Raw genomic sequence first — 19,172 nt, 5'->3', positions numbered from 1 at the left:
TTAATGTTGAGTATTTTGTGCATTCACTTGTGATAAAAAAAACTTCCATTTCTAGTCACCCCATGAGTGTGATATAGGGATTTAGCATTCTGCAACCAGAGGTCAAATAAAGACCAAAATACAGATAAGACAGAAATAGAAAAGATTTAATGTATTTGTTTTATTACAGCTAAACCGCTCTCTACATAAACAAGTAACATTCATTAAGTAAACAATGTATCCCAATTCAAATAATAAATAATTCATATAATATTTTGTACAAACTGGTATTGGTTTCCTGTACATTATGGTTTCTCTCATAGCGTACCATACAGTAAGAGAAGAACTTAAGGCAGAGAGTTCATACTTGCCAGTTACTGGTACAGCTATAACAGACTGACTGTCTAGTGGTTTACTTCAAGGACGTAGCGGTTCAGTGGGCACATGAAATGTATGATTTCAGTGCAATGTCAAATGGGAGATTTGTGTAGAATGATGGCCGTCTCAATTTTGTGTGCTATAATGTAACTCAGTGCAAATGTAAAAATATATAAATTAAACAAGCATGGGTTCATCAATCCAATTGTTAATTTTCAACACTTTGAATACAAAAGTCACTCATTCAGAAAAGGTTAGCGGACTGTGCACTGGCTGTCATCGAGTGATTAAAAGCATGTGCTAACGTTCATCCAGGTCCAACATTAGCTGTTCCACAACCTTTTCTTTTTTTAATGCAGGACAATCAATGACAAATCAAAAACAGCTGTCACTTCACAACTAAGCCAGAGGGTGTGCACACACGCAGCTGGCTTTTATCCTTTAAACAGTTGCATTTCAACCAAAAGTTGAATCTGACACAGCAAGTACGATTGTGGAATTAATGCCTCAGAAGTCTCATATAGTACAAATACGAGAAGAAGAGACAAGGACACGTAATTAGCTACTTGTACGATGCAAAGCAAGTGTTAAGAGCTCTTGAAATAATTACGAAATAAATGCATGATCAAACAAATAGTAAAAATATAATATATAGATCAAATAAATAAATTCAGTTTTACACAGATGAAAATAGACAGCACAGATTGTTGCAATTCGGTCACCTTCCAAGCACACTTTCAAAACCTATAATGCTAGAATTAGATAATGGTTGCATTGGAACGGCTGGTTCCAATTTTTAAATGTAGCCCAAACCACACAGACCTCGAGAAAAAAATACATCTCATTTCATACATGGTGTTCTCGACCTTTAAAATGTGCCATTTTTACAGAAAGCTGTCAATTGCCGGTTTTCTAGTATGGGAAATTACATTCTTATTAAGGAAATAATTACTCGTCTGCGCTACGGCTACTGCGAAATCCTTCTGGTTGTTTTTCAGTCATCTTCGCAACACACTAAATGAGGTATACTAAAGTGTCTGATACCCTCAGCGCTGTTTTTGCAAACCTCGCCTCATCTTTTGAGGTTTAGTTCAGAAAAAAATAATAATCAAAGGATATAAGATCGTGAATAAAAGTACAAGAGTTTACTAACTAGCAAATCTGGGCACTGATGTCTTTCAACTCTACTTCTTCCATAATTCATGTGGTGATGAATGAGAAAGAGTGTGCAACTGGAATAAGATGTGACCTCTGTCGACTGTTCAAGCATGTCGTGGCTAGATTCTGTATTGGCATAAGGGAATGCTTCTGTACAGCATACATCCTACATAACTTAAAGCAATAATAAATTACCTGCACAAGATAATGGCATTAAATAATGTGATGTTCCCTCACTGATCAAACAATGGCTGAGGGAAAGAGTCTTAGAAATAAAAATGATGATGAAGATGACTGCCATTCTATTACTGTGACTAAAATAATGATTTGAAGTGAAATAAAATAGCAAAAAAGTATAAAAGGTACAGAATAAGATAATCAAGGAACAACACACAGAGCAGTGAAAAACATCTTCAGTATCCATGGAGAAAATACCAACTGAAGTCACTCACTGGGTAGGCAGCGTCCTATTGTTTATATACAAAAGTAAAACTGAAAATAGATTTTTCTTCTCTGTACACAGCAATTTTATTCTTCTCTTTACAAAAGTCTTTGTTCGCTTTTTTTTTTCCCCCTCCAATCTTTCGATCCCATTCATGTCTAAATCCTATCACGAGTGCACAAAGCTCCTTCTCCGCCCTCCAGCTGTTTGTGATAAAAGCTTGTCCGTTTGCAGGGTGCCCCAGTGTGGTCAGTCCAGTGATATGACATCGGGGATGGAGCCGTATATTACGGAGGCGGCGGCGTCGGAGCGCGAGCGGGAGGCGCTGGTGTGTGTGTGGCTGTCTCTCAGACTGCTGGAGGACACCAGACTGCTGCTGCTTCCACTGCTGCTCCCCCCGCTGCCGTTGGCAGGCACTAGCGAGCTGTTCGCCGACGTCCCCGACTGCTCCAGGAAGAGCTGTGACGACCCATAGGGCATGAAACGGTTCAGCAGCAGCTCGTGGTCTTCTGATGCTGACGCAGAGGCTGAGGCGGCGGCTGCAGCGGCCATGACCATGTTATAATGCTGCAACAACAAAAACTTCAGATTATGTTGATGTTTAATAATTAAAATACAAACTTTTTTTATTCGCTCTCCTCTCAGTCAGCTCTGGGTCCTTAATCCATGTAATTTGGCACCAGATGTGGTCAAACATAGACGTTTGTTTAAGAACAATGCTGCCCTCTAGCTGTGATGTGCTGCTGTTTCAGAGAGTGAACCTACCTGGTGATTGTCCCCTTGTAAAAATGAGAAGAAATTCAGATCTGTAAAACAAGAAAAAAAGTTGCTTAGGATAAATTTGCCTAGAAATATATTTTTTTTAAAGACAACATTTTAAAATTCTAAAACTTTGTTCACTGGATTAAATAAAAAGAAATCCCAGATTTAAAGATTATTTTGCTATTAGAGATGCGTGATTAATCATTAAAATATCACAATCTCATTCCTAAATGACAACGATTCGCCCGTGTCTATTAAACCTTTGTTCACAGTGAACATTCAGATTTGCGTTGTCATATATAGGTATGAAAAGGCTTCACAAACAGTCTTTTCAACTACACAGTATCTTGCAATAATTCAAATTATGACTGAAGTACTGGGATAAAAGTTTTTAGTTCGGATATAAACTACAGTAATGATGATCTAAATAGAGTAATCATCTTTGGAAAATAGCTTGAAGCATCAAATAAAGATTGTATCAATTACATCATTACACCAAAAATGTATGTCATTGAATCATTCATCCAAAAATGATTAATCCAATAATGAAACAAGTGAAGTATTTTAGACCAAGTCATTGAATTATTCACTCAAACAGTGTAAAAAAACAATTCAAATTAATTACATATTTTTAATAGACTGCAGTGATTAACCCTTTTTTAAGAACCTCTAGAAAATGACATGTTATTTTGTTTAGTTGTCTGCTCAGAATCATGGGAGAATCATGATCTCTATTTTAAACAAAAAAAATTTGATTCTCAATTTATCCAGAATCATTCAGCTCTATTTAAAATGTAATAAAATTTTCATTTCAAATGCATGCTGCTCTTCTGAACTTTCTTTTTATTAAATAAACGTGAAAAAAATATCACGGTTTACACACAAATTTTACTTTTATTGAGCACCAAATCAGCATAATAGAATGACTTCTACCATCACAGAAACTAATGACATCTTAAAATAGAAAATTATTGTTTTTAAGTTGTAATTTTTCAGAATATTACTGTTTTTACTGTATTTTTGCAGCAGTGGGAGCATAAGAAAACTTTTCAATTCTTTTCAAATCTTACCGACCCCAAACCTTTGAACAGAAGTGGAGCTAAATGACAACCAATTCAACTGAGCACGAACAAAAGAGGAGGTCAAGATGAACTGTGTCGTTTGAGCTAGTAGGCACACTCGTATTAAAAGTGAAAAATATGATGTCAGTGTAATGAAGCGGTACCTGACAGGTCATTGGCTGTGTGGTAATAGTGACGATAATCCTGTATGAGAGGAGGAGGGGGAGGGATGTAGTTTGTCTCCATTGCCGGCATGCTGGGAGCCCGCGCCAGAGGAGACGTCTGATGATGTAGATTTAACACTCTACAGCAAAAAAATAAAAAAATAAAAGTAACATACAGAGGTTTTAAAATGATCTAGACATTTAAACCACATTTCAAAATGTCTGAACATCTTTGAATTATAGACAAAATATGAATCCAAGTGCCATTTATAAGAAATAACACACTTTTAAAAATTTTTTTAAGACATTTCACAAAAACGCTTGTTGGGTTTTAAATGATAAATCAATAGACATGCTGAAATATAAATTCTCACCCTTTGTTGGCAGGGGGGGAGGTGGGAGATAGAGATGGACAGGGTCTTTTAGGTGGAGGCTCGTCGTTATCATCATCATCATCATCATCATCTGAGGAGCTGTCCAGCGTCAAGTCAATCACCTCCACTTTCTTACTGCTATGGGACGAACTGTTTCTGTGGTCCGATACCATCGACCGACACGAGTCTACAAGAGAGTAAAGTAAGCTTCAAAAAGCAAGTCAAGACTATGTCCTTTTATGTTTAATACGGTACCCTGCAAATATCTACACATTTTACTACAGGACTGAGACACAACTGTCTATTGTCTGTAGAACTCATAACATGTATAACAGTGTTTGTGGTAATACCATCAATGCCGTTTGACGATGCTGACACTTCCTGTACCACTCTCTTGGATCTCATAGGAGACCAATTCCCATCTTCTTTAAACTGAATCTCATCACAGTCCACACAACTGCTCAGAATCTCCATGAACAACCTGTACAACAACAACAACAACAACAACAACAACTTAAAATACAAAAACAACAACAACAACAACATTGCAGAGATTTCAATTCTGACAGCACACACTGCTGTTCAAAAACTTAGGGTCAGTTTTATCACAAGATTTCTTTTTTTTTTTTTTTTGAAAAAATAATACTTTCATAAAGCAATGGCACAGTGATCAAAAGTGGCAGTAAAGATATTTAGAATGTTGCAAATGAGTTTCTTTCTATTCATCAAAACAATCCTGAAAAAATGTAAATATTAAGAAGTTAAACCGTTTTCAACATTCAAAATGATAAATGTTTCTTGAGCAGCGAATCAGCATATGACAATGATTTCTGAAGGATCATGTGACACTGGATAAACTAGAAGTAGTAATGGCTGCTAGAAAAAAGAATCACAGGTATAAATTACATTTGAAAATATATTAAAAAGTTATTTTAATTTGTAATAACATTTCACAATATTTACTGTATTTTTGACCATATAAATGCAGCCTTGGTAAGCCTCAGAGACTTTCAACAACTATTACCAAAAATATGACCAACCTTTAACAGTTTTTGAACAGCCTTTTGAACAGTTGTGTATAGATGCTCATACACATTAGGCAATGACTGGTACATTAAAGCAAAACAAATGGTTTTTGTAGATTTCAGATGGCCCACAATCACAGGTGTGAAAGGTGAGACCAGTACTGACCCGTCAATAATAAGGTGCTCGTATGGAGCTTTCTTGTCACAAACCGGACACACCCAGGTGGGTTTCTTCTCATTCATTTGGATGTAGAGCGTAGCATCAAAGCACTGTAGGTGCGAGCAGGTGAGCGCTCGACAGGGAATCGTCAACCGCATCTTTCCGAGCTGTTCGTTTACACACAGATGGACACACATTATGTTAGAACACATTAAATGGCCACGTATTGCTTTCAAACTTTATAACTGAATTATGATTATACAGTTCTATCTTGTTCCTAAACTGCTGGCTTGTGGTTTATTCTCCAACACTCAAAATGAATTAAATGAAAACGAACACTATGTGGAAAGTCAGAGTCATAAGCAGGGCTTGGTGGTCTTGGTGAAAAGAAGCAGAGTTTCATTATTTTGACAAAATGGTTAATGCAATTGTGTCCAAAGGAATGTCACAAGGTTCACCAGAATCCCGTAAGAGGAACAAAAACTGTATTGAGGGTTGAAGGTCCATTACATACCGGACAGAGTAAGGAGACTCGCAGGCTGGTGGTGGCAATCTCACTGTCAGGGTCGGCGGTAAGCTTTTCTTTGACTGAAGAGAGGGCACAGAACGCAAAACCAATCAGTATTTTACAGGCAATATTCTCTGACAGTGAACAGGCAGCTCAAATAAGACTTTTAACAACAAAAAAAACACTTTATTTTGGTCATCACTTTATTAAAACAATAGTCGCCGATGTTAAATGGGAGCATTGGTAGGTGAATGTCGGAAAATCCAAAGAAAACATGCCAAAAATTTGCATTTGTGTGTTATATTCAGAATGTAAAGGTTTAATAGGCTTTATCTCGAGCGTCACAAGAACAAACAGGAATTATATTAACATCCGCTTGTCTGAGAAAGTGTTACACCAATATGAACTGACAACTACATCTATGGACTTTTAAGGTAATCAACTAACCTAACTAGTTATTTTTATTGTTGGCGCTTTATTTGATTTTGAGAAATAAATAAGATTTCAATCTACATATGCGATGGACATCTTTGGTAGCTCCACTGAAGGCATCTTGAGGAAAACATCTCTATATTTAATGAAGCACATACAAAAGACCTTAACCGGAACCGATGTAACCTGTTTTTAAAAAAACCTGTTTTGTTGCGCATAACTCGAATTCAACCATTTGGGTTCAGAGTAAACTTACTGAGTGCTCTTGAGTGGTCTGGGTTTCTAATGCCTTTTGATCGTAGTCTCTGTAGCAAAACTGAGGAGGACTGCTGTCGGACCAAGTACACTGCCATGGAGTAGCTCTGTATGGACAACACAGCTTTTAGAAACACATTCTGAGCAACATGACAGTGGCGTTTCAATTTTAGACCAATCAAGTAACAGATTTCACTTTCATTACCCTTCCGATTTCTGACGTCCATGACACAACAATGGTGTTGGGAACTGTTGTAGACAACCTAACCAGGGAGGTAATGTTGATGGGTCTGCTCGGTCGCTTTGGCTCCACTCCATTTTTGGTTGGAGGAAGATATCCCTGAGGACAACCACAAAAAGACATTCAGTAAAACAGCCTGCACAAAAGTTTGTATGTGTAAGATTAATTTGTTATAATAGTCAAAGATGTTGACAAAGATGTTAAAGAAGTAAAAAAAATATCTTTAAAAAATGTATGTTATCTTTGTCTTTTGAATCTCCTTTTTGAATGTTTTTAAGCATCAGTTTTGGGTTAACAGACTTTCAATGGATGGTCAGAAATCTCTCAGATTTCATTTAAAATATCTTTATTTGTGTTTCAAAGATTAATATAAATATTATGGGGTTAGAACAACATGAGGGTGAGTAAATGCTGACAGAATTTTCATTATTGGGTGAACTATCCCTTTAAATCTACTTGTTAACATACATGTGTTAATCATTGTTTCAAACTATTTGTCTGTCATTGGCAGAAGGACTGAACGATTCTTGTTGATTTGTGACCAAAAATAAAGCCAGACTCACAGGGAGGTTACAGGGTTTTCCATTCACTTTTACACAAAGGTTGGGTGGGAAATGATCTTCCTGAGGACAACTTGTCTCTGATAAGCAAAACCTGAAAAATATGGGTTGAGATTCTTTTAGGAATGTGTGGGAAAGATTTCCAAGACTCTCTCAGAAACCCAAACAAAAGAAAGCTCTGAAGATGGGGGTATGTTAGCCTCAAAAGAGAAAATCAAAAAGTAGACATCACAATCACATTAAAATACACAATATTCAACTGCACAGCACTTTAAATAGCAAAGAATGTGCGATTTTAAATGTGAAATACAACCTTTTACATTTTCATAAGATTTTGTGATAAAACAAAACATTAAACAAACAATAGCAGCAAGAAAAATGACACAAAGTAATTATTTAGCAGCATGTTTCCAGCTTGTCAAAAAGATCCAGTTGAGTTTTATAGATCTTTAGTTGGAAACTTGTTTTTATCATACCTTAGCTGTACTTGCACGGTGAAGTCACATTTGGTCCCAGAAATGTCCCTGTCGAGACAAGAGGGTGGGAGTAAAGGAATGTGTGATAGAGCGTAGGAGAGAAAAAGCATACCAAACATTCTACAGGACCGCTCGCTTGGCACGTCTGATAAGCACTATCGCCGGCTATGTAACTACAAGATGAAGATATCTAACAAGACCAGGTAAACGGTACAACCGCTGTTTTAAATTCAACTGGTTTTCAGTTCTGGATGAAATAACTTTAAAATTTATTAGAAGCACAAAATTAGTTGGGGCATTTCAAACACTTGAACCAATCTTATCCAACAATGTAATTTGATATCCCACTCCACACACACACACTTACATTGAGCTGCTGATCTGTTGAACTTGCTGAGGCGTTAGTGCAAACGCAAAACATGTTTCCTGAAACCTCTGACTGCTGTCTGAGGCTGTAAAACAGTAAGAGAGGAGACGATTATAGAAGATGGAGAAACCAACACATCACCACAGATAAAAAGACAGAGAAAAAACACTTAACATCAATAGTAATAATATCAAAATAATGATACAAATTTATAAAAAAAAAATATAGATATATATTTCTACAATTAAATGAATTTATAACATAAAAAAATATATATAAAGGAATTTAATCATGTTTACCATTCAAATATGACTCTCTATTACAAAACAGCACAGTTCAGGCAACACAAATAATAGTCCATTTTATCCATTTAACATTGATTTTGATAAAATACACATTTTAGAGAATTGTGTGCTTCCAAGTTAGCAAAAGTTTGGAGATGGCCTTTTCTGTATCGTACAGTCCATAAAGAAATGCTTCAGTGAGTCTGGGGTGTTTACTCAAAAGGAAACTGTCAGGGAGGACCAACTTCCTTGCAATGGTTTTTGCTGGTCCACATACCTTTGGTTATTTATAATATATATTTACATATTTCGTGACAGCATCCTTGACCGAGCAGCGAACAGAATAGTATTTGAAAGTGAACTTTAGTTAACCGCATCAAGAAAAGTCCAACAGTAAGTAAAGTTAATTATCTCAAACCGATAGTATAGCAGCATCTCAGTTACAGACACGAGGTTGCTGGTCCTTTCCAGTGGAACCACTTTTAAACACTGGTGCAGTTTAGTTCAAAGCCAAACTCTACACAACAGATCCAAAAATAACCCATGGGTTACATAACCCAATCTCCTTAAATGAAGCAAGGGTTTCAGAAGCAAGAGTGAGTGAGAGAGATAAGAGGAAGCTCTATCAGCACCTTTGCAGGCACACATAGGTGGCTGAACTCAGTGAAAGAGACTAAAATGAGAGGTGTGCTTTCCTTGAGCAGTCATGTGAAGAGGAAAATCTATTACAATTGAAGTGGAGAGAGTTTAACAGTGAGATGCTGGCAGATGATTCATCTGTACTCAGTTCTCTGCTGTGTTAAAGCTCCATCAACACTGGTTGCACTCTCAGCTCAAACAACTCCAAATTCATCACATTGACCTAAAAATAATGTTCAGTCCGAGGGGCTTCAGCTCAATATGGAAGAAGGACCATCTTGTTTCCTGGAAGTTGCTTGAGAAGCAATTTAATGTTACAGGGTCCTTGGCATTGCATAGCAGAAAAAGTGTTATTATTTAGCAATTTGCACTCCAACTGAACTCTATACGAGTCCTTGTAAGAAAATGAAACTTGAAATGAGGTAGCATGCTTCCGCACTCCAAAAAGAGCAGTTAAGCATTGGTTAAGGACCTTGATTTGAGCAACCTGCTCAGCAACAAACTCATTGCAACTCAATTTTGGATGGAGTTTGGCCTGACTGGTTCCATACATTGATTTTGAGGACCCACTTTGGCAGTTATTTCCATTGAAAGAATACAATGAAAAGCTTGCATTTGAAAAATCCCCGAACTGAAGTGAGATCACTAAGGCTAGTTATAACATTTCAAAATATAAAAAAAGACCAAAACCAGAGAAAAAAACACAACACCTTAACTATCAAAGGACAAAAGCAGTAACACAGCCTTCAGGCTTAATGACACTTCCTTTCCATATTGGCCTTTTATTCTTAGCATGAGCTGGATGACTAAATATAGCACAGGTGGCCTCTGTCCAATCTGATAAGCCATAAATCACTTGAAGAGCACCTTTATGTTGTATCAATGGGGGAGGAGAACCGAGAAGTCTTCAAGAGAGGCCCATACATCCCATAAGGGATGTACAAATCTAAAGATTTTCAAAATCGATTAGTCAGTGGGTTGTCCGACTGTCTAGTTAGTCTTAAGGCAGCATCATATCCACAAGCTCCGAACAGATGCTTTTCTTGGCAATATATTGACGCAAACATAAATATAAAAGTGAATTATTTAATCAAACTGTTGTAGTTTTTAAAATATAATAATTAAGATAACACTTTATTTAAGGTAACGTTGTTACATGTACGTACTTACTATAGAAATAACAATAAATTATGCATAATTACAAGTAACTAACCCTAAGCCAAACTAACAGTAACGCTATACGTGAACGCAGTTAATTCATATTAGTCAGTATTTATTTGTGTAATTACACTAACAACGTAAGCTTAAAGCATAACCATAAAAAACATTTATTTCACATAGTATAAATTACACACAAAAATATGTAACCAAGTTTATATTTTAGGGGTGCACCATATTTGTGGGTTATTCTTGGATTCAGAAAGTTTAAAACCACTGGGCTAAATAACTTAAAACGGCTGCAGCAGAAATGGCACAAAACTGTTTATGTGGAACCAGGATGTAGAAATTATGAAGATGTTTCAGAAGAGATGAACTTAAAGAACTTTAATGTACAAAACACTCTCTGACAAGCTACATTTCTAAATTCATCACTGTAGAAGCACAATCCAACCTTATTCAACTAGTCGACTGATAGAGATCCTTCCTTATACGCACCTAAACTGGTGGGTTTGATAAGCTCATCAAGTAGATCGTAGAAGGGCAGCCTCTGTAGCTTGACGTCTGGATGGACTGGGTGAAGGGCGGAGGGCAGGTGGGGCAGGCCCAGCTCGTGCTTTGGCCCAAGCAGTGCGACAGGTAGTAGAGATGGAGAACCGTGTCCATCAAATCCCAGCTGTGTTAGGCTGGTGGGCAGGCCTGCGTGAGCTCCTCCAGAGGTGGAGTGTATGCCAGGAAGGGACAGGTCTGTCGGGGACACCATCTTTGTGGGGAAGCGGCGGCGGTAGAGCTCCTTGATCTTCATCTGCACGGCAGGGCTGCAGCCGGCTTTCAACAAATGTAATGCTTTGGTCAAGAGTTCGTGTTTCCTTCCATGTTTGTTGCGGCCTGCATATCCCAGAAGAACCTGAAGCTCTGAGACACGGAGGCTCATCACCATTTGCTGTTTTTAAAAGAGAGGAAACAGCAGAGAAATTATGCAATTGCCAAAACAAATAATCCAGAGAGCATTTAACTAGGTTAAAGGAATAGTTCACCCCAAAATGATGATCAATGAAGACAGCATACACGTTTGGTACAGCCTAAGGTTGAGTAAATAGATGAAAATAAACTATTAAACTATTAAAATTCAAACAATGCTCTTAAGAATTGAAATTGTAATAATAAATAGTTAAAACACACTACCGTTCAAACTTTGGGGTTGGGTTGGTAGGACTTTTTTTACGTTTTTGAAAAAAGTCTCTTATGATCACCAAGGCTGCATTTATTTGATCAGAAAGTAAAAACAGTAACAATGTGAAATATTATTACAAATACAATTAAGTGTTCTATTTTAATACATTTTAAAATGCAATTTAATCCTTTGATGGCAAAGCTGAATTTTCAGCTGTCAAACATTTCTTATTATCAATGTTGAAAATGGTTGTGCTGCTTAATATTTTTGTGGAAACATAGGCCTATTTGAAATAGAAAAAATGTGTAACATTATAAATGTTTTTTTCCTTCAATTTATTGGATCCTTGCATAATAAAAGATTTAATTTATTTAAAAAAAAGCTTACCAAACTTTTGATCACTAGTGCATTTACTATTTTTTCATAGATTTTCCAACCCATTTCTATAGGTTGAAATTACTGACAAACAGTAGGCAGTTCCAAGTCATTGTTTACTTGCCATTTAAACATTAGTCAACCTAACTCAGGTTAACTAGTGTTTAGGTGCCTCCCTTTTAATGAGGGTGGTTTAAAATGGTTATCCAGTCTGTATGGTAAGAGCTATGATTTATATGTCTTACACACAGCGTAGGCCGGCTAGGACTAAATTAGCTTCAGGCTCAGTCTTGGACGAGCATTCATTATAAGCCATAAATCATAGGCTACATTGTAATGTTGGCCAAAAGACCTGTCAGTGAGAATACAATCAGTTCGGTTTGCCAAATGCAGATCATATCAGATTTTCTAGGCTGTAACATTTGTATTGTGTTGTTTAGTTTCTGATGCAGACCTGTAATTGTGATGACCCCCATGTACGAAGTTTAAGCACATGTGTGGGATCAAAGCCACTTCTCATGTGCACAACAGCAGACTTTACCTCCCCTGTCATTCTTGGATATTCTGAGACTATAAAGGGCTGTGTTGGTGGTACGGGCATTTGGATTCTATTAAAATCTATGGGCAGGCAGAGTGGTGAAGAGGCTGAGATAGTGGGGGAAGGGAAAATCAAGCCTGAGCCTGGGCCAGTGAGTTTTCATAACAAAAGCAGTGGAGAACAGCTCCAGGGAAAACAAGAGAACCACAGACCAGCGAAAGCTCATATTTCTTCACCTCGGAGAGACCACAGTCCCCTCCCCAGTTTACTGCCAAGTGCCAACTGGACTGCTCACACAAATACTTACACAAACACTCTTTATTAATTTCCACCCACCCCACCGCCCAACACAAATAAACGGCTTCACTGCGATATAGCCAGATGATGAGACTCTTGCTCGTCCTGTCGTAGTGAGGAACGGCCCCCAATGTAAACCTAGAGCGATCAGAAGTTTGGTGATTCAAAAAGAAAAAGCCTGAAATTTCTGGTAAATCATATAGCTGGCTAGTCACCACGGTTTTAGATTTTTTTTTCTTCCTTTCATACTTCTAAGATCAAATGAACATCCCTAAAAGTATACTCTTGTAGGGTTGTCATTACACCATACAAATGTCTTGCAGTACTATACCAGCTGAAGTATCACGATACAAAGTAGTATCGCGCTACCATGCAAATCTACAAAATGAACCAAACTTTCATAAATACATAGATGTAAATGAAAACAGAGCAGATTTCCCATTGAATACTTCATTAATGAGAATGAATAACTGGCTATTGTTACCAATCAAATGAAATCAGTGTAAACAACACTAATCTAAGCAAAGAAGCTGCATGAAGTGACATTCAGCATCCCCTGATAAACGGCAGCGCGAACAAAGTGCAACTTTATCTCATTGCAAAATGAACTGAAGCATCGGGAAACACTCAGTAAGGCGCTAATTCTACACAGCATTTAGCAACAGCACTCAAAAATACCTCTGTCGTCAATGTTTTTCCAGGCATTTGTGTTCAAATGAACTTTTAAATAAGTGTATCTGCCGCACATACAATATTCCTTACTGTACTATCGTATTGACGATACTACCGTTTAAAAAACAAAATGGCGTCGCCAGTATTTTGAAGCTTTAGTATTGCAATATTACCGTAGTACAGGTATACCGTGGTGCAACCCTATACTCTTTGTCAAGTTCAACAGTTGAAATCCTCAGTCAACAGCCAGCAGAGAGAGCAGAGTGAAGGAAGGGAGCAAACACTCCTAGTTTAAACTGTTATTAGGATTAGCTCATCCTCCTGAGGGCCCTATAACCCTGTGACGACAAAGGAATAAGCAGGCCGTGAGCTGTGTAAAAACTAAGGGTGTAACAGTTCCCTGTTAAAAAAATTAAATAATAATAAAAAACACGATTAATCTTAGTTCTAACAACACATATGGATTATCTGCAAAGAAAACAAAGCTTTAAATAGACATTCATCGGAGTGACAACATCAGCTAATACACATGTTTGTTGCCGGTCTCGTTCTACAAGGACACAACCACACTGCTAGATTGCGGTGGCAGATACAGGAACAAAGCATACCAGAAGTCGATGCTTGTTTATCTCTGCACACAGCTGGAGAAGCGGCAGCAATGTTAACGAAAATACTGATGTTTATCATACTTTCTTAATTTTCTAGTACCGGTACTTTAAGAATGGCAGAGTTTTAATAAAAGCAATATTTACTGATTTGCATCAGCGGGTGTGACGGCGTGATAATTGACAGTTTGCATGCAGCGCTCTGCAAAAAATGAGATGTCTCTTATCCTCACCCAGGCTGCATTTATTTGATAAAAAAAAAAAATCAAACCAGTAATACTGTGAAATATTATAATTTAGAATAACTGTCAGTAGCTATTACGCCAGTCTTCGGGCCAGTGTAACATGATCCTTCAGAAATCCCTCTAATATGCTCATTTTTTATTATTAAAAATAACATTGAAAACAGCTGTGCTACTTAACTTCTTTTATATATAAATCATGACATTTTTTTCAGGATTTTTTGATTATAGAAAGTTGAACAGAACAGCATTTGATTGAAAAAAAATAAAATAAAATTTGTAACGAATCTTTTCAATGTTTCTTTTGGTCAAATTGATTCATATCTTTCAAACTGACCCCATAAAGTAATCTCTCAATGACACTCATACCCTATGGGAAATGGGCTCTTGTGTCTGTTAGCACACACATTTAATAAATATACCTGCAAACCGCAGGATGCTGCACACAGGTTATCTACACACAAGCTAGATGAAAAAGCAGCAAGACAGAAGTACTAAAGGTGATGAAACAGCCCTCCTATTGCTGTATAGCTGTACAATCTGTATTGTATAAAGTTCATATTTAAATAAAGGTGACTTGACTTAGGCTAACTTGTAAAAATTCACATGAACTTTGTCATGACATGGCTTTTTTCTATTATTTTACTTTGTTCCTTCAGGTTCATTTATGACGTTAGTTTTTTGTTTGTTTTTTTTTGTGAGCAAAAAAAGCAAATATATGTGGAAAAATTATTATTTTCAACCCTCATTCTAACCCTCTCTCTGAAATGATTGGTTATTAAGGGGAGGCTGCTTTAAGCTTTGTCAGCAAATGGCCACTGTTACCATAATTTACAGACAAAGCATTAACAAATAGTTTACCGTTTGCGATGGTGCTGTCAATAAAGACTGCTTCAATTTCAACTAAATTTTCTTTGCAAACTTTAAAATACACTGTGCCTCATTTACAAATCAATCTGAAATCATCAAATGCTCTGAACAAACATCTAATCCTCCGATCTGGGACGCCATTAAAAATAAACCATCCACTTCTTTATGATGCTGGCATCCTTCCGAAGTCTGTACAGAGACTCAAACAAGCTGTTTAAACAAGACTTGTCAAAGCAAATGTTATTTTATTCATTTGAACAGGCATTTGTATAGTCGAGTTCACGCGCGTGATCATTGGTAACTAAACCTATGCGCGTGAACTCGACAATCGACTACTTTGGACTTCGACCGAAAACAGGGACTAAATACAGGTATGTGCGCTGGCTGATATAACATCATTTTTATTAATATCTTTCACATCTACTGCAGTCAGATTCACTCGTGTTCACTCTGAAGGAATCACTCAACATGGCTGGGCACTTGTAACGACACATCAAGGATGTTAAGAGAAATAAAAGCAGGTTTAAAACTTGCCCCATTCAAGTCAATAGGGTGCAAATTTTAAAAAGAGGATAACACGGTGTAGGCAACACCGATTTTTGTCGTTGTTCTCTGTATTGACAGCACTCCAAATTTACTAAAAATTGAGCTCAATGTTAAAATTGACCGGAGTTCTCCTTTAAGTGACTGAACGCCAATGGCCTTGTTTGTTGATGTCATGCTTTAGTGGCAGTCATATGCAAATGTGTCATATGCCTGTATGACATCACAGGTCCCACATAAACAAACCGTTTTTGAAGCTTGGTTACATAAATGCTTTTTTATAAACTTTGAACCCTAAATAATGTTGTTTAAATAGTAAAAAATACCATTATATGTCCAAAATTTTCTCACGTCATCACCCTGTTAAGATTTTATTAGCATTTCCAAGAATAGAAAATCACAATTTTTACATTTCCTGCTATATCATGGCTTTACGTGACCCAGGAAACCCTGCAGGTTGCTTTCCAGCTGTTTAAGCTAGAAAGCTTCAGCACACATTTATTATGACTGGATGGAATATGAGCGACCATCGCAGACTTCAGAATTTCTCTTTTAAAAAAGAAAAACTGCATACAGGTTTAGGACAACATGAGTGCGAGTAAATGACGACAGATCATCTCTTTAGGCCCTCAGAGAATTCCAGCACTATTTCCAAAAACATTAAAGCAAGACAATAATAGGCTCTGTTCTATGGTCTGATCTCATTGCAAAGAACTGAGAACAGTCTGAATAGTAGGCTACACTTCTTCACAGAAAAAGGTGCATTTAATAAAACAACTGCTTGAATCAACAATAAGGTTACTGATTTAGTTTATTTCGTTTCATGAGTGTGGTTATTTATCATAAGCCTTGACTCATTTATGACAAAGACATAATCTAAAGGAAGCACTTCTCTGAAACCATTGTCATTTTGGTAACTGCGTAAAGCAAGCTTCCGATCTGCATTACCCACAAATGCATTGATGCTCAATAACATTAAAATAAATCTAATTATAGTAACTGATAACGAGTTAAAATTAGGCAGAATTCTTGATAATAAACTACCTTACCGTGCACAATAATTACACAACCAATAGAAGAAAAAGGATTTTAAATGTTATATGTTTTAAAACCACCAGGAAGTGGTGTAAATTGTGAACCTTACCATAAACATTATGATGCAGGTCTCCAATGCAATTGTCAAAACTAGAATAAAAATTTCACAGTAACGCATTGTATGAAAAGTATTATAACAAGTGTACGTTTTATCATTAAATCCTGAAACAACTCAAGATTGGATTTCATTTGTTGAGTTATTTCAGACGGTGAACGCTGAAAGCAAATAAAACATTCTTGATTTCAATCAGTGATGAAGGCAAAAAAAATCTATTTCTTTTTAAGCTTTCTGGTTTAAATGTATAGAAAAGACTAAAAGTGTTATAGGATTCTAGAAGTTAAAAGACTGTCAAAGATAGCAAATTGACATTTATTTAAAAAGAAAACAAAGAACAGCCTAATTCATTTCACCTGAATTCAAATTCCAAACTAATTATTTTTAGTTAATGCTTATACTGCCAGTTACAAAATATTTTATATTTGCTCTTTAGCAGCAAATTGTCGTTTTTCTAATGTAGCAAGATTGTCCTCCAAATACATTTTTGTCTTAAATGGCAAAACCCCAGGAAATGCCTCCTCTACTGACACAGACCTAAAATGTACAGCTTAAATCTACTTTAATAAACATAAAACATAACGATAATGCTCATCGCCCTGTTTTGCTCCCTGCTAAATTACTATTTTTTTTATTGCCAACAAGAGTATCAAGGTACAATGTGCCATTGCCAAATAAAGCTTTTGTGAAGGAAACTTCTACTACACAATCACAAGGGCCAATGTTATCGGTTTCGGAAAACCTTAAAAATAAATAACCAACTACTTTTGACAGTATTTTGTCAAAGTCAGTCAGTCAAGAACTCTCCATAAGTAACACTACAGTATAACAACAAACAGCTGACATATCACTAGCAATCCATATCCTGATTAAAACAAGACTACACAGGTGGGGCAAACAATAACATCAAAATAAACAACAATAACAATGACAGAAAGCACAATTAAAATGTCTTCATGTCTTGTCTCAATGCAGGACATCACTCATGTAAGCACCAGATAAACATACACGAACTTCCTACTAATACATACAGAAACTAAAAGTAACAGGCCATTGGCGATGGTTGCGTCTCACAATCTGGTATTCTGCAAACACACAGAGCAGTTCTGGACGTCACAGACTCAACACAAATGTTCAACCGGTTTTATGATGCCCAAAATTCAGTCTTGGTTGTCAGTTATCTATATGATGTGACTGAGCAGTAAATTCTGTTTTTATAAATGCAGCGGGTTAACAGAAGTCCTAACTGTCAAAGTACCGAATCTCCAGGCTGTTAGCAGCCTACGCACCACCCACATGCTGCTTCACACTTACGACCGACTCCTCTGCCGGCCCATGGATTATTTTACACCTCATTTAAACGTTAAAAGAACAATTAACCGTATTAATATATCAATTCAGATGGAAGTGGGGGTAATTTCCCACCAGCAGGCAAACAGCTGTGCGGGTTAGCTGGCAGCTAGCTGGATCCATCACAACAATAACACTGTTCCTTTAACCGGGCTCAAAACTGCTCATAAAGCGCTTTTTAAATCAAATACGGAACGACGCTTCGTACAAAAGTCAATCACAAGAACAGGTCAGACGGAAAGCATCGCCGAACAGGTCTTTTATAAAGGCTTAATTGACAGTAATTTGTGGGTTACACTTTACCTTCAATTCCGCACTCTCCGCCATCTTGTTTCTCTGGCGCAAGCGTGATCTGAGCCTTGGCACGTGACCAGAACGTGTGTTTGTTCGAATGCTGAGGAATCCCTCTGTAGTTTAAAAATTAGCGCGAGGATTACGCGATTTCACGCTGCTTGAATGGAATACATGGCATCACACATCAGCGACAAGATCTCCTGGAACGTAACGCACTCGCTTGATTGATTTATCAATCAATACAATTCGTAAATGTGTTTATTGATTAAACAAAATGGTATATCAGTACATTTCCCTGAAAATCTGTCAGCTGATGAGCCATTTTCAAGAATCGGTTCTTTCGAACAATGTGTTTCAATGAACAAGAGTAAACAAATCAGATTGTGTCATATGTTCGGGTTTTTACATTTGTAATTACGTGCACTCTGGCATTCCACCGTGTTATATTACATACTCGTTTTTATTTAGTGTTGTAATTGCATAGGTATGTCGTGTCTAAGTAGTTGTTGCAGCCATGATTCACCTTGCAATGTCGAGCACAAATATAACTAGCATTTACATTAAACGATGGCTAAATATTTTAAACCTTTTGACTGAGTTTAATAAAAAAAAAAAAAAAAAAAACGTATGTCGTAAATC

At 36.9% G+C, this 19,172-nt stretch overlaps 1 protein-coding gene across 2 annotated transcripts; it reads right to left on the bottom strand.

Annotated features, from left to right (window-relative positions):
- Nucleotides 1-125: 125 nt before the first annotated feature.
- pias1b (protein inhibitor of activated STAT, 1b) lies at nt 126-18,869 on the bottom strand. 2 transcript variants are annotated; one of them, XM_079621322.1, is made up of 16 exons: nt 18,543-18,866; nt 11,609-11,681; nt 11,461-11,505; nt 10,922-11,366; nt 8,343-8,427; nt 7,976-8,023; nt 7,503-7,593; nt 6,904-7,038; nt 6,700-6,805; nt 6,018-6,091; nt 5,510-5,670; nt 4,669-4,799; nt 4,319-4,505; nt 3,945-4,084; nt 2,723-2,763; nt 126-2,524 (listed from the first exon to the last, which is right to left on the bottom strand). In XM_079621322.1, exons 4-16 carry the CDS (start codon nt 11,361-11,363, stop codon nt 2,207-2,209), a joined length of 1,959 nt encoding a protein of 652 aa, XP_079477448.1. In that variant the 5' UTR covers nt 11,364-11,366; nt 11,461-11,505; nt 11,609-11,681; nt 18,543-18,866; the 3' UTR covers nt 126-2,206. The 2 variants fall into 2 exon arrangements, with proteins under 2 accessions (XP_079477448.1, XP_079477447.1); XM_079621321.1 differs by lacking the exons at nt 11,461-11,505; nt 11,609-11,681 and having other exon boundaries at nt 18,543-18,869.
- Nucleotides 18,870-19,172: the final 303 nt, after the last annotated feature.

This window comes from Phoxinus phoxinus, assembly GCF_949152265.1.
Source record: "Phoxinus phoxinus genome assembly, chromosome: 8".
Taxonomy (NCBI): domain Eukaryota; kingdom Metazoa; phylum Chordata; class Actinopteri; order Cypriniformes; family Leuciscidae; genus Phoxinus; species Phoxinus phoxinus.
This window is presented reverse-complemented; position numbering and strand designations above follow the sequence as displayed.